The sequence below is a fragment of the Ooceraea biroi genome, chromosome 7 (assembly GCF_003672135.1).
Source record: "Ooceraea biroi isolate clonal line C1 chromosome 7, Obir_v5.4, whole genome shotgun sequence".
Classification (NCBI taxonomy): domain Eukaryota; kingdom Metazoa; phylum Arthropoda; class Insecta; order Hymenoptera; family Formicidae; genus Ooceraea; species Ooceraea biroi.
Genome location: NC_039512.1, coordinates 14,502,937 through 14,517,660, shown reverse-complemented (window position 1 = coordinate 14,517,660; position 14,724 = coordinate 14,502,937). Strand labels below are relative to the sequence as shown.

Here is a 14,724-nt window from a genome sequence, read left to right as displayed (position 1 = left end):
CGCGAATCAATCGTTTCTCTCGCTTTCAGGTAAACGCGCGCTGCCGGGAAGCCAATCTAGTCGCGCTTACATCGAAAAGAGTGAGTATGGTGTAAAATCATCTGCCATGTCTGATACCAGTGAGGCGCCTTCTCTGGCATCGCACGTGCGACGCGTGAGAGTACCCAGCCAGGCTTCCGACGTGGATCAGTTCTTGGACGATCTCTTCATGCCTGTGCTGGACGGTAATCTCGACGAGTTATCGGATGCCCGTAGTTTAGCTGCTTCAATAAAGGGTTCGCACGATACGAAGCCACCTGGACATCAAACAGTTTTTGAAAATGTGCAAAGGACTGACGATCAACCTACTGAGCCAACTAGCGTCGATGACTTTGTCGGGAGAATGATGACGAGGAACGGGGATGCCGATATCGGCGCGGATGAACTGTCAAGAAAAATCAAAGGAGGCGGCAACATGGACATTCCTAATCAGAACGCGGCATTTAATTTTAGCCCGATCGCGCAGAGTATGATGTCGCCGCCTATGATGATGCCGATGTTCAGTCCTACTCAACAAGTTCCATCCGCTCAGAATAGTAATATGAGCATGGGTGCAGGCTTCATGCCGATTCCGATCTACAGCATGCAAGGACTCAGTTTACCGCAATACCCCAACTCACCACCCGGCCAAGCCAACGACATGATGGCGTACCAGCAAAATCTCCAACGAGCTTTCCTGCAAAGCGCGATGGCGCAGAATATTCAGATACAGCAGCAGCTGCTGGCGCAGAATCAAGCTCTGCAGCAACTATTAGTCCAGAGCCCGCAAAACTCGGCACAGCAACCGGTGAGAAACTAACAAAAAGAGCAAGATATGTGTACAAAGCCTAATATCTGGGACTTACATGATTTATCAGTAGTAATGTTAATCTACTTATTGTGATTCGGATAGAATGGATGAGACATAGTTATCCGGAAGGGTTTTAATCTCTCAGACATGTAATTCTTTAAACGACCTCAAGTCTTTATGGAGATTTAAATGATTTATGATTGATGATGTCGAATTTTTCACCATTGAATCACGATAATTGGATCAGAGGCGGACATTGCATGTGAGCACAATCACGAAAAGTCCACCGTTGTCGTCGCGGCTTTTGTTATCGCGTTTCATAATCACGTAACTGTCTTTAACTCGATGATCCACCATTAATAACCGAAACCGGCAATATCCGTGTTTGAAAGCTAACTCTTAACGAAATTATCGTTTCGGACGATCGGACGATGGGTTTTTGAGCCGCGTCGCGGCACGGGTGTGTGTTTCCAGAGCACGGTGTTACCCGCTGGCCCCTCAAGCATGAATCTTGTCCCCCCAGCCCCCCCAATCGATGCCCATATGGGGCCTAATGATTCTATCGGACGCTACTCCAAGGTACCTACTGGTTTTAACTAACATCTATCGTGGCTTTCCAATCACTACGGAAGTATTATGTATATATCATCTAGCAGAATCTAAGGAAGATATTCGGAATTAGGACTAACCGGATCAGACAATCTCTCTTATTCATCGATTCATCGTAGCCCAAGAAATTTTTTAATCTTAAATTTTAATCTTGAGCCGATTTCGCTACGAAATATTCTTTAAAACTCCAACTAACATCCTTTCTTCGATCAGGTTTCCTTTAGGGAACCCGAAGACGGTGAACTATGGTCAAGCGAGAAGAGGGGAACATCCGTTCTGTCCACGCCAATGAGTCAACGGCAAGAAACGATGACGGTAAAGGCTCAAATTCACAGATCCCAGAGTCCACCGAAGAAGAATTCCGAAACCAGAAAGACGAGCACCGATTACGCTCGTAAGATTAGTGTGGATCGCAAAGTGACGGACAGAAAGTCTACGGCGCAGATGGATGTAAAGAGAACTAATCTGAATAAGAACAACGTGCAGAGCAACTTTACCAACGTTCTCAGCGAGCTGAAAAACAGAAAGAGCAGCGTGGACAGCAATCTTTCAAACTCTAGCAATAACAAAGGTGTTCCACCACCTCCGCCGATGCCACCACCTTTGGAATCCCACGATCCTTCAGAATCCAGGCCGTTCCTCGATCCGTATGGAAGAGCGAAAACAGTGCGCATTGGAAAATGGAGGTAAGATTATTTAAATTTGGTGGATTGGTAATTAGTTACTGAAAATTTGTTTGACTTGTTAGACTTTCTGATACTAAAGACTTGAATGTTTCATATCATTAAAACATTATTTTTTAATCATTATTTTCAATCTGTTGCTCAGATGGCCACCACCCAGTGACTCGAATGAGACCCAGGGACAAGACAGTTATATAGAATTCAAGATGCGTCAGCAACATCAGCAACGCAAGATAACGCCACAGTATCAGGAGTACGATCAAGGCGATGGCGAACCCACAACGGAAGGTGGCGTCGAGTGGGAAGAATTTGAGATTGAAAACATCGTCAGCAATGAGGATCGATCCATGGTTGCGCATCCATCAACAGCTACGTCCAAACACGAGAACGGATATAAAGAAGAAGGAGAAAAGAAAAAGAAGAAATCGAAGTAATTGCTGTTATATTTATCTCCGTGTTATGCATCATATGTAAGAAAGGAAACGATGCAAATTACCAAATATCTTTGCAGATCGGCTTTGGAAGTAGGCGCGCAGAGACCGTCGCCGGGAAGCATAGGAAAGCTGAAGCTCAGTTCGGAAATGAGACAAAGATTGGAAAAGGTAACGGCAAATCACAGCGTGAGATCTACGAAAACGGTTGAGAAGCCAGCTCTTCCACGAGAAGATGGGAAAGTTAAACGGTTGGAGGATAATAGGAAGCTCCTGTTAGAGCAGCAATTGGGTAATTAAATTTTCTTTTTACACATTAGAAGATTATGATTAGAAAATTATAATAATCGAGACTGAATATAAAGGTACGTGTATTAATGGAAAAATCGTACAAATTTTAAGGTGGTAGATGGGATGATTATGCTTCCACTGTGGATGACACGCAAAGCATTACTTCCAAAGGTACGACCGACATGATGACGCAAGCTCAGGTGGTGAGGACGCAAATTGAGAGAATGGAACGACCTGTACCGCCACCACCACCCATCACGCCGCCGCAGCTACCAAGTCCAAGAGGTGGTAGCGTATACAGCAACAGGTAAGCAAAGTCGACCAAACTATATCCAACAAGTTTCCATGTAAGAAATTTTCTCTCTAACTAATGATCTATTCGTGTCTAGTCAATCCGGCGTACCTCAGCCGCGATCACCACCAGCGCCGATCGAGCCGAAGACTCGTGACTCCTTCCGCATGTCTCCTGACTCCGAGACCTTCGATCATTTCCCGAAGAACCAAATGTTCAGCCAAAGTCGGGACATATTTGCTTCGCAGCAGCATTTGCGGGACGGACACGACTATCGAAACGACTTTGAGAAGATTCGCGTTCAAGACGGCAAATCGAAAGATTTCTATGGAAAGGACAGCACCGATCTGGCGAGCTCAATGCGTGACCGCAACTCCGACTTTGACTCACGCCGCGATCTAAACTCCGATCTCTTCGACTCCAAGTACGCATTTGATGGATCAAACGGCAAGCGTGACCCGTTCGGCATGACTCGGGACGTATCTCCGAAATCACGAGACAGTTTCGGGATGCCATCGCCGCGGGATTTTGGCGTCATTCCGAACACGAGGGACTCCTTCACCGTTGCGCGACAGAGCTTCAACAAACTGGATCAAGATATGGACAGGCGATCAAGCGTAGCCTCGACTCATCGCACCGACAAGATGGAAAGGATTGAGATCGAAGAGTGGCCAGAATTTCTCAAACCGCTATTACCGCCGGCAGACAAGCCAGAAATCGAGAAGGTCCAGGAAATGGTGAACACCAAGCTCTATCCACAAACTTCCAACGCGCATTTCACGTATAATAGAGTCACGTGGACGCTGAGGGTGAAAAAAGAGGTCTTTGCTCCTAACGAGACGCTGAACAGCCCCTTGGCGTTGCACCTAGTATTCTGCCAGGTTGCGTACGACGTGTTAGCGACCTCCAGCATCAGGATCACCAAGGAGGACCGACAGAACATGCTGAAGATGCTGGATAATTATGGCGTCACGCTGGACAATCTCCAAAGCACGCAACACAAGATCACGATTAAGAAGAACATTGTCGATATGGCGAAGCAATGGCCGTTGTATTTCGCTAGGATATTCCCCGTATCGGTAAGCTCACTTCTGCTTCCCTTAACATCCAAGATAATAAATCAGTTATATTTTTACGTTTCAAATTACTGATTGTAAGAAAATGAAATGATCGGAAAATTATTCCATTTTCGCGGTTTTGTCGCAGATCGGTCCGCAGCATCCGGAAACGCAACACGTCGCAGTGTCGCACCACGGGCTTCGTTTGATCAAGCGCACGCCTAACGGTGACCTGATCATCTTGGAGACTCTGCCGCTGGAGGACATCGTCTCCGTGAATTCCTCGAGGACGGGTATCTGCGTGCTGCAGATTGCGTCAGGCGTGAGGTTGCCCTTCCACACGAACCGGGCCCCGCAACTAGCGGAGATGATCAGCAGATACGTCAAGCTGGTGAGTCCGAAAAGCTCTGTCTCATTCATTCACGGCCAGTTGAACCACTGCATGCGCTCGTCCACGACCAATTAGCGATGGTCGGCACGGAAATTATAACGGCGTACGCCCCGCAACCTGTAACGAGGCAACCGCGGACAACGCCTAGTGCAAATTGTTTCCAGTGAATGGTCATATATGCTGGCCAATGCCTCCTCCTTCGTCTCTCTTTTTTTTCTTGTTCACTCTTTATCTCTCTCCTTTTCCGCCGCCGGAGTCAGCGATCCATTACCGACGCCGCACTCGATACTTCCATTCCTCCATCTAAGTATTTTCTATATATTCTTCCTTTTATTTTTAATTGAAGTTGCGCAATTGTGTCGGTCTCTTAATGCAACAATGTTGCTTTCGTGTGCTTCCTCTCATTGGTACTTTTGTCTTCACGATTTTAAAAGTAAAGAAAGATTTTTATTTCTGAGAAATTTTACTTGCTTTAAGTTTCTCTTTAGATTTCTGTTTAGATTTAATTCTCTCAACTTTTGTCGCATTGATACCGTCAAAATATGTGTATTTTTGAAGTATTTTCAAAACGCCTTCCTCAGCATTGAAGCATCTCGCTGATGAATAATTAAGAATACGAAAAAATAACGAAAAGAGAAGCAGAGAAAGAAAAAGAGGAAGCAGAAGAAAGAAAGAGAGTGAGAGAGGGGAGTCTTGTGCAAACGGGGAGATCGGATTTCTCATAACACGAGCTATGCATGTTCATCAGATACACCTGCATGCATCGTCGCCACACGCGATTCAAGGAGCGGATCGTTCAGCGTGACGTACCTTCTCCCGAACAGACAAATCGATCGTTGTTCGGAGCAAAAGAGAATATTCTGAAAGAGAACACCAAACTGTACAATACAGCAATTAAAAGATCTCATTAAATCGCGAACTTTTGTAACGGTCCGACATTTTTGAGAAAAGGAAGAATGAAATATAATGATAACAATAAATCTCACTTTATCGAGGTAATTGTTGTAGAAATGTTGACAAGCCACACATGCGCAATTTCGAATTCCATTGTGGATTATGTAACGGTAAAAGAAATGAGTCGCGTAATCGCCAATGTCTGCAAGATTCCTCGCGATATTGTAGGATGAGCGAATGTTCCTTCGTGGCATCGACAGTCGATGAAATGATGTCAAAGGATCGGAATGGAGGAATGCGGCGCGCCGTGCCGTTTGTAAAAATACGCGATTCAGTGCTCATAAAAACATCGTATTGCTAAGTGGAATCATCGGCCATACGTAGATCAAATATCTTAGAAAGCCGATTTAGTTGATCACATTGCTGCATGCATCTCCCAAGAGAAACTTCCGCGTACAAAAAAACTGGCGGTTTATTGTTCTATTATCGCTTTCTCGTTACGAAGATTAATTGGTTTTCACGTAAAATGAGGAACACTTGAAAATTAATGTGCTGTTTGATACCTCTTGAAAAGTATCTTGAGAGTTCTTGAAACGCTCGTTAACTGGCGTATTTACTTCATTTCTTCGCGCGCGTCTCGCTTCACGCGTAAGAAATAGTTCGATAAGAAAAGGAACACGGATATTTGGATCTCTTTCGAGCGATTCCGAGTTCAAGTAACTCGGAGAGGCGGCAGTTTGCTCCTCACGCTACGCGAACACCGGAAGTGGTTTGAATTGCTAATGCGAAACGGTGCTCATTATCTTTTTCCGCCGCGTTGGCCCAAATTCCCTTTCGCGCCCTTCGCCACTCCGGCTTCTTACAACCCTTAATAACCCGGAAACTTGAAAACATTCCGCGCGACGTTTTACCTTCACGATGATAATATACTAGCTTCGTGTCGCAAGCGCGCAAGAATTTCAATTTCACTGACTGGCGCGCGGCGTGCATTCCCATGCATTGACATTTCAGCGGCTGGATTTGCGGAACGCAAGAGTACAGGAATAGAAAATCGAAAAGAGCTTTCCCCGCATTCGCTGTCGCACAACCGGCTTCCCTGACTCCGGGCAAAAAGTTCCACGAGCGATCTGGATTGCGGAAAATATTTCGTTCCTCGAACCTCGCAAGAAAAATGTTGCTCCGTAGAAACGAGCTGCGGGAAGAACACAGAGTGAGAAAGTGCCGGCAAGTTTCTCCAAGGACGGAAATCGGCTCGGAGTTTCTCGGCAACGATAAATGGAGTCTTCACAAATTCGCGAGTGTCGCTTCATTTAAATTTCAAGGTTCATTTTGTGACCTGAATTCTTTCGTGCAAAGCGTGTTAATACGCTAGCATAAATGTTAATACTTAGATTTTATCTTTGAGATTTTGAAACAGATAATTATATCTATATATACATATGCATACAAATACGAAAACTCAAATCTGTGTATCTGTACATAAATATTATGCAATTATAAAATATAAATATATATTGGAATTGAAGTATTTTAAACACACACATCGGAAAGCTCAAGTATATGCCGAGCTACTACATAACGATGCTGTGTACTACATAAGGACTGAAGGGTTTTAAGGGTTCTACAGGTAATCGGTCGCTTCCGGTAGAGGCAGGTGTGCCGTGTGCATCGCTGTGTGAACTCCGAAACTTGTTCCCGCAGGGCTTCGAAAATTCTGCTCCTTCAGTAGACAAGAGCACGGGAAAACTGAAATCGTACAACGCACGGTAATCGTGGGACTCAAGATTTTGCAGATGGTTCCCATTGAGCCGCGATTCACAATATAATCCAGTAATGAGCTATCGCTTCCGACTCTTTCCTCCCTCTTCCGGTTCCGATTTCTATTTCATTGCCGCGCACATTGTCGACGCGTAAAATCACTCTACAAAAGATGTTCTTCCAGAAGTCTTCTGCTACTCTAGAAAGATAATCTCTCAAAAAAATATCGAGAGACGTCAGCTATTGAATAAATTATGAATCGAGGACTCTTTGCGAAAGCGGCTTTATCAGTATAAATAAATATATGAATATATTATTTTTCGTACAATATGTTAAACTGGTTCAACGTCCACTGCGAGAGTTAATTACAGCACCGCTTAACGTTGAATATTAACAAGCGCCGAGAAAGGCAAATAAAAGCAGGTGCGATGAATCTGGGACGACCTGTATATATGTTCGCAACAGTTTTCACTTCATCAGCATTTCTTCAATTTCGCTCTACTGATGGAAGACAAAACGGCCGGCGCATATTCATTCAACAACTGAAGTCGCAACCTCTCTCGCGGGATCCCCGCCTATTCAAGCCACGAAGACACCTCTGTGGCAACTCGATTCCTTCGATATCTCATTCGACGATCGAGAACGTACGTTCCGATCGAACAAGATCGAGTGGTGTAAAGAGCACCTCTCCACTAAGAGCACAGCATGATTTTCCATGTAGCGTACGCCACGCATACCACAAAGACACCGACCTGGTGGGGTGTCCGACCCAGATATTCGTCTTCCGAAGGGGCACCGGCTAACAGAATACAGCCGGCAGCAGGGAACGGTGGTACCTATCGGAAGCCTTGCGGCCGTGGCTCTTCAGTTCATCGACTGCTGTCGTGCCGTGCGGTGCAGCTTGCTGCAACTACGCGCCGCGATTGCCATACCTTGGCGAACAGACTTGAACAGACGCTCGAAGATAAAGTGCGTTGGTTTAATTGCCTGTGAAAAAATAATCGCTCTTCTTTGTTATCTAAATCGAGATTGTCGAGAGAAGACAATTGGCACCTCGCCGCGGCCTTCTCTTTTTGAAGGAGACTTCAGTAATTAAGCGAGAAGCATCAGGCAAAGCGTATGGTATTCATTTTGAGGTAACGTACAGAGTCGCAATCTTGAAGAACAAACCTGCCTGGAAGAAGATTATTTGTTATAGATTTTCCACTAATTGGCAGTTCAAAGTATAAATTTTAGTGCCTGCACGAAATATATTACTTCTCTCTCTGGAAGCAAGGACATTTTGCAAAAGTGTGGATGGTGAAACAAGTGTTGTTCACAAGCGTCGAAAAACGTGAAACGTCGTGCAAACGCGCAACGTGACGTCACAATTGTAAATCACAATCGTCGGACAAAGTTAATATAATAATAAGCATGTGGATTGCTAATTTGTAGCTCTCCGCTTGAATGTATAAATAATCAACGGCCATTATTCTGTCACGCGAATGAGATGCGCCTTTCACACTTGGCATAAAAATGGCAACGTAAAAACGACAGTGTTTGTCATGTAATGACGAACGGGACGGCAATCGTACAATCGCTAATGATCTTGTGCGAGTAAGGTCAAAGGGTCTCGCATTTACGTAAGCAAAATCATGATCGACCGTCCACTCTTGCTCTCTCTTCGCAGTTAAGTTTCAACAAGTATCGAGCTGGCAGTAGTCCATCAGTGAACGTCCCATTATTTCATTATCGTTATCTGGCAACACCGTCTTTGTCGAGTGACTGAGGACTTGCTGAACGTACTGAATTAGAGGTGGAATTCGAAAATGAAGTTTTATCATGAGCGAAAATCGACACCAATAATTCTAGTCGCGTGACGACCGCCGCGACGATATCACGAAAGCATGAAGAGCTTTCTCACTCGCGGCGGCAGGGGAGAGTTTGTTGGTGCGAGATAATTATAATTAAAAGTGTGCATTGTTCGACGAGAGTCCCACGAGAGTCTTCTTCCTGGCGGTTCTCACGATGTTCCGCGTACGGTCCTTCATCCGTGATCTACATCCCTCGGAAGATCCGAGTGAAATTACGATTGTTCGGAATTAGGAAAAGTCCGTGAAGTTTGCCAGCTAAACGGCACCAACGAGCGCCAACGCAAACTGCAGTTGTACTGCGAACATGATGATTGCACGTTCCACGATTTTACTCCATCGAAATTAATCAGTATTGAACTCTCCATCACAAATTTATTGGAGAACACGTGACGCTCCAAACGAAAGGATCTTTTTTCCTCGAGAAACCGACACATGCCTTACATTAAAGATTCCCAAGTATCACTTAACGCTATCATTATGGAGAGAGAAGTGTCCGACACGGAAGGAGTGTTCTCCAGGCGACTTATCAGCAACTGGGCCGAGCTGCCGACGACGTTGCGACGTCGACAGAAACACCGTCCGGATATCCTGAACCAGTTCACCGACTACTCCGAGTCCTCGGAGAATGAACTTCATAGATACGAGCAGAAAACCTTCAGCAACGTGCAACGGATCGTACACCGCTCTGAATTTCTGCGCAAGTTCGAATCCGGCGATATCACGCGGAAAGACAATTCAGATTCTCGGAAAGATATGAGAGAACGCAGAGCGACACCCGAGGGTCCCCCGAGTCGGCTGGACGAGGGCTACTGGAGACATTACGAAAACCAAGACTCAAAGCTGGCGTACCGGAAGAGGGGTCATTTCATAGGCAGACAGGAAACGAGGAATTTTTCCGACGACGATCGCAAAACCAATTCTCCTGACAGTCTTTTGATGAAATCGTCCGAATCTGAAATGAGCAGCGATGAATATGGACACACCGATGATTCCGGAGCGTTCTTGGAGCAAGCTTCTCACCTCGACAAGGCATCCAAGGGGAGGAGAAGCAACTTCATCAAGTTCTTTACAAAAGATTGCAAAGAAAAGAGAAAGGCAGAGCCCGATCACTTGGACATAAATAAAAATATCAGACAAGAGCCCTTCAGGAAGGAACCCTTCGGCCAGAAATTCGACTACGAAAACATTCCTAGGATAGACATGTCCAAGTTAGATCAGAGATCCTTCTTGCATCCAGTCGTGCGGGTGAGCGATCGTCAGCCGACTATCGAGCAACTGAGAATCGAGGAAGGATGCGAGTTGAGAAACTCGACAAATGCGGCAGCCTTGAAGAACGCTCGAGAGAAGAAGTCGATTCAACAGAAGGAAGAGCAATCAAAGCCGAATGACGCGAGTCGCGAGTGCTACGAGAGCGAGCAGATCATCATACGAGCTAACGGTGAACGCAAAACGGCAACGATGGAGACCATCGCCGAGGAAAACGCGGACGGGAGCAAACTGAGCGTACGGGAAATCCTAAAGAGATTCGAGGAGAATCTGAGGACACAGACTGATGCAGGGACGACGTGCAACGACAGTGACGAGACGCAGATTGACGAGAGGACGAGCGATAAGACGATGGATACCATCCAGGAGACTCTGAGGAAGCTAGACGAGAAAGCCAAGGGCTACCAGGTCGTAATTTCACTCGTCAGTTTGATCGCTATCGGTGAATCTAGGAATCCGAGCGTTTTACAAGCCTTCCGACTTGAGATAAATTTAGCCAAATAGAACGCGAACTGCGCACAACGTTCGTCTCTCTTTGCACCTGCATTTACATCATTCACACTTCTTCACGTCACAGTTATGCCTCAATAATAGCCGCAGCCGCTGCGGAAATCGTTAGACCGTTGTGCTTGTTATCTGTCGCAATATGGTTGCATGAATGCGCAGCAACCGCATCCATGTCTTACGTTGCGTCTCGGTGCGTTAACGATTATGTGGGTCAGGGTCGACGTCTACTTATCTCACTCGCGCATTCTGATCCCGCCTTTCTGCCAATCCTGAGATACCGATGATCTCGCCTCGCGAGACGAGGCTGTAGTCGTCAACGTTTTCAAGATGTAAGGATGTAATTACCTACTTTCCGCGGAAAATCTTGTCGTAATCAACGCGAGTAAACGAGTGTCCGGTCTTTCTTCTTCTTCTTTTCTTTCTCTGGCGCCTTCTCGCTTCTTTTGCCAAGATGTTGATATCCGGCTGGCAGGATGGCGGCAGCAGCGCTCGAGAAATCGCGCGCAGCTCGGAAGCCGCCGCTAATTTACGCGTCACGCGCGCTTTCTTCCTCTTGGTTTCTTTATGGCGAAGTAAAGAGAAGAAACGCCAACACCTGATGGTCCTATCATGCCGCATTCCTGCAAGAGGTTGCGGTACTCGACGGGCGGGGGAAAACCCGTTTTCTTGCGTGCTGAGATCGATGTTTCAAATCGCGCGATAGCATCGGGGAAAGGGAGGAAATGCAAGCGGCACGGAAACGAAGAAATAGAGAAGCGCGGAAAATGAATTCGCGATCGCTTTTCGCGATATTCATGCAGCTCGAGCAATGTTAAAGAATGATCATGGGTTTTATAAAAGAATTCATCATTAGCATTAAATATAAACGTGAACCAAGCAAAACGTAATGCACGTAAAAAAGTGAATGTTATTATATGAATTTATTACGAGATTACGTGCGTGCGTCAGCATAATAAATCAAATTTTTTATAGAGAATTTACCGTATGTAAATCTCTATCAATGTGTAATTCTTGTATAAATCAAAGAAAATTATTTGTTTTATCCACAGACCGATCAGAAGCCTCTTCAGAAGATAAACCATCACGAAAATCACGTATCCCAGATCACAAAGACAATTCAATCGCAGGCAAATCACGTGAATCACATCCAATCTCACAATCATTCCAATCACGTAATCTCCGAACATGAGAATCACGTAGCGATTGGTCGTGTGCCCAACCACGTGTCGGCCGTCAACCAAGCGAACCATCAGAAAAACCTGCAAAACCAGCGATTAAGCCCGACCCAAGAATGGCGACAGCCGGACGATAATGTCAGACTCCAGGAAGAGAATATCTACGAAAGCAGACCGGTCGTCAACGACGGCAAGCACTCGTTGTTGCAGTATGCCATGCTAAACTTCCGCCAAAGCACAGAAAAGTGAGTAAAACTATTTTTGAACCGTTAAAACATTTCCTTTAAGAGAAGTTGAATATTGTATGCCTTCATGTTGCCTTAGAATATATTGAAGAAATTAAAAAAAAGTTTGTCTTGAGATTATCTATTATTAGAAAGTATAAAGAAAAGTGCATACGGTGTGCAAAGATGTTTAATGCTAAACGTACAAAATTTTGAAAAAATTGCCAGAGGAAGGAGAGAGAGAGTGATAGGGAGAAGGGTATAATCAAAATGAGATTGTTCCTTTCTAAAATCCGGTTGGTACCAAGAGCACGAACCCGACGAGTGCATGGAAATTAACTAAGCGAAGCAACTATTGGCGGTGTTACGTAAGCGAGTACAGTGTTGAGAAAGCATAACGCAGTCGGTGCAAGATATCGACCCGACGTGCACCATGATGTCCTTTTCGCGTAACGTTCCTCGCTCCGCGTTCGCGTCGGGAGCCGCAGTCAGTTTATCGCGTGCGATGCACACAAACAGGAAGATTAACGAATGGCTACGCGCGTCCGACAGATTCGAGATGCTGAAAACCGCAGACGGATCGATCAGTGGGTCTCTCAAAGTGATCGAGTCGTTGAAGAGCAAGAAGAAGAACAAGAAGGGCAAGGGTCAGCAAGACGGTACCGAGTGGACTTGGAAAGAACAGGTGGATCTGGTCAAGTACTCGACTGTTCCCATCGAGCAGAGCCTGCTCAGGCTAGACGCGGACTTGAGCGTTCTAGCCGTGGAGTGCTTCTTGTGTTTGATGAGGTACATGGGGGACCAGCCATTGCCGCCTGATACTAGCGAAGTCAAGTGCGTCTACACCATCCTTATGGTAAGATTACACAATGTTACTAACAATATCCTTTCTAGTTTCATTATTCCATTTTAGAAGCGTGAATTCGTCGTGAATGGTCGCGTTCTTTCTCGCTTGATATCAGAATGCTAACGCGCGCAATGAAACCGTTGTCCTAAAATCTTCGGACGTTTGCAGCACTGTCACAAGTACGAGCAGCTGCGCGACGAGGTATACTGCCAGTTAATGAAGCAGACTACCAATAACAAGAGTCCAAATCCGGAGAGCTGCCAACGCGGTTGGCGGATCTTCAGCATTATCGCCGCGTACTTCACATGCAGCGAGGGCCTGAAGCCCTACCTGACCAAGTACCTTGAAACAGCGGCGTATGACAAACGCCGCGCCTACCATGGTACCGCGATGGTCTGCTTGCAGAATCTCAGGAAGACCGTGAAATACGGCGGGCGTAAGAACGTGCCTAGCGTGGAGGAGATCATGGCGATTAGCGCGGGCAGGAATGCAAAACGGCAGATCTACCGGTTGCCCGGCGGCACCGAGAGGGTCATTAACACCAAATGTACCACCGTAGTCCAGGATGTTATTGAGGAGATGTGCAACGTCATCTTTGTGAGAAATCCCCATGAGATGGACGAGTTCTCGTTGTACTGCATCGTTGACGGCGACGCGTTCACCATGCCATTAGCCAGGGACGAGTACGTCTTGGACGTAACCACGGAGCTGCAAAAGAACCATCAAGTGTTCTATTTAATATTCTGCAGGTACGGCGAAGTCTTCTGTTACTATAAATATAGCTAAAAATAAAAATAAAAATAATGCAACGATAATTGCAAGACACATAATTGTAAACGTGTAGAATGATTTCTAGTGAACTGAATATGCAACAATACTTGAAAACGATATTTCTAAAAAATCTTTTCAGGTCCGTTTGGTATTATCCACTGCGACTGGACGCGGCATTGTACATAGAAGTCGTCTTCAACCAAATCGCTCCCGATTATCTGGAAGGACTTCTGCTGGTTCTGCCTGGAGAACACTTACCTCAAGAAGTAATAGTAAGTACCGAAAGTACTAAGTCTGCTCAAGAGAATTTCACCGGAATGATAAATGATTAATTAATGACGTGCACATTTGTAGTATGACATGGCGCAAATAGCGGCGCTGCTGCACAGAGCAGCCGACATGACGCACGAGCCCGCAACGAAGGAAATTAAATATCTATTGCCGAAACCAGCGCTTAGCTTGAGGGAACCCAGACCGCAACAGTGGTCCAACATGGTTCAGCAAGCCTGGAACAACGTTCAGCACTCCTCGGCAGCCGCCTGCAAGGCGCAAGTGCTCGGTGAGTCGAACGCGATTCAAATAAGTGCTGTTAGAAAATTCTTGTCTCCACGCAAAATTTATTTTTCTGTAAAGACTTAAACTGTAAAAGTTTAGGGGATATACATATGTTCTCTTGTTTTAGAAATATTGTCCAAGTGGCCACTTTTCGGCTCGAGTTTCTTCGCGGTAAAGAGGGTACCTGAGGGCAAGGAAAAAGGCGCCGATCATATTCTCGCTCTCAATCGGCACGGAGTGCACTTTATAGATCTGATCACGCATGTAAGTATCCTCTTCAAGGTGCCTCT

General features: G+C 45.7%; 1 protein-coding gene across 1 annotated transcript in view; it reads left to right on the top strand.

Annotated features, from left to right (window-relative positions):
- LOC105287585 (unconventional myosin-XV) overlaps positions 1-14,724 on the top strand; it is a 33,440-nt gene that overhangs the window by 17,852 nt on the left and 864 nt on the right. The window contains exons 20-32 of the mRNA XM_026971230.1: positions 30-826; positions 1,652-2,124; positions 2,267-2,551; positions 2,633-2,844; positions 2,955-3,150; positions 3,233-4,214; positions 4,342-4,584; positions 11,912-12,282; positions 12,814-13,117; positions 13,277-13,857; positions 14,019-14,151; positions 14,234-14,438; positions 14,562-14,698. Coding sequence (XP_026827031.1) covers positions 30-826; positions 1,652-2,124; positions 2,267-2,551; positions 2,633-2,844; positions 2,955-3,150; positions 3,233-4,214; positions 4,342-4,584; positions 11,912-12,282; positions 12,814-13,117; positions 13,277-13,857; positions 14,019-14,151; positions 14,234-14,438; positions 14,562-14,698 — 4,919 coding nt within the window. The remainder of the gene's footprint in view (positions 1-29; positions 827-1,651; positions 2,125-2,266; positions 2,552-2,632; positions 2,845-2,954; positions 3,151-3,232; positions 4,215-4,341; positions 4,585-11,911; positions 12,283-12,813; positions 13,118-13,276; positions 13,858-14,018; positions 14,152-14,233; positions 14,439-14,561; positions 14,699-14,724) is intronic.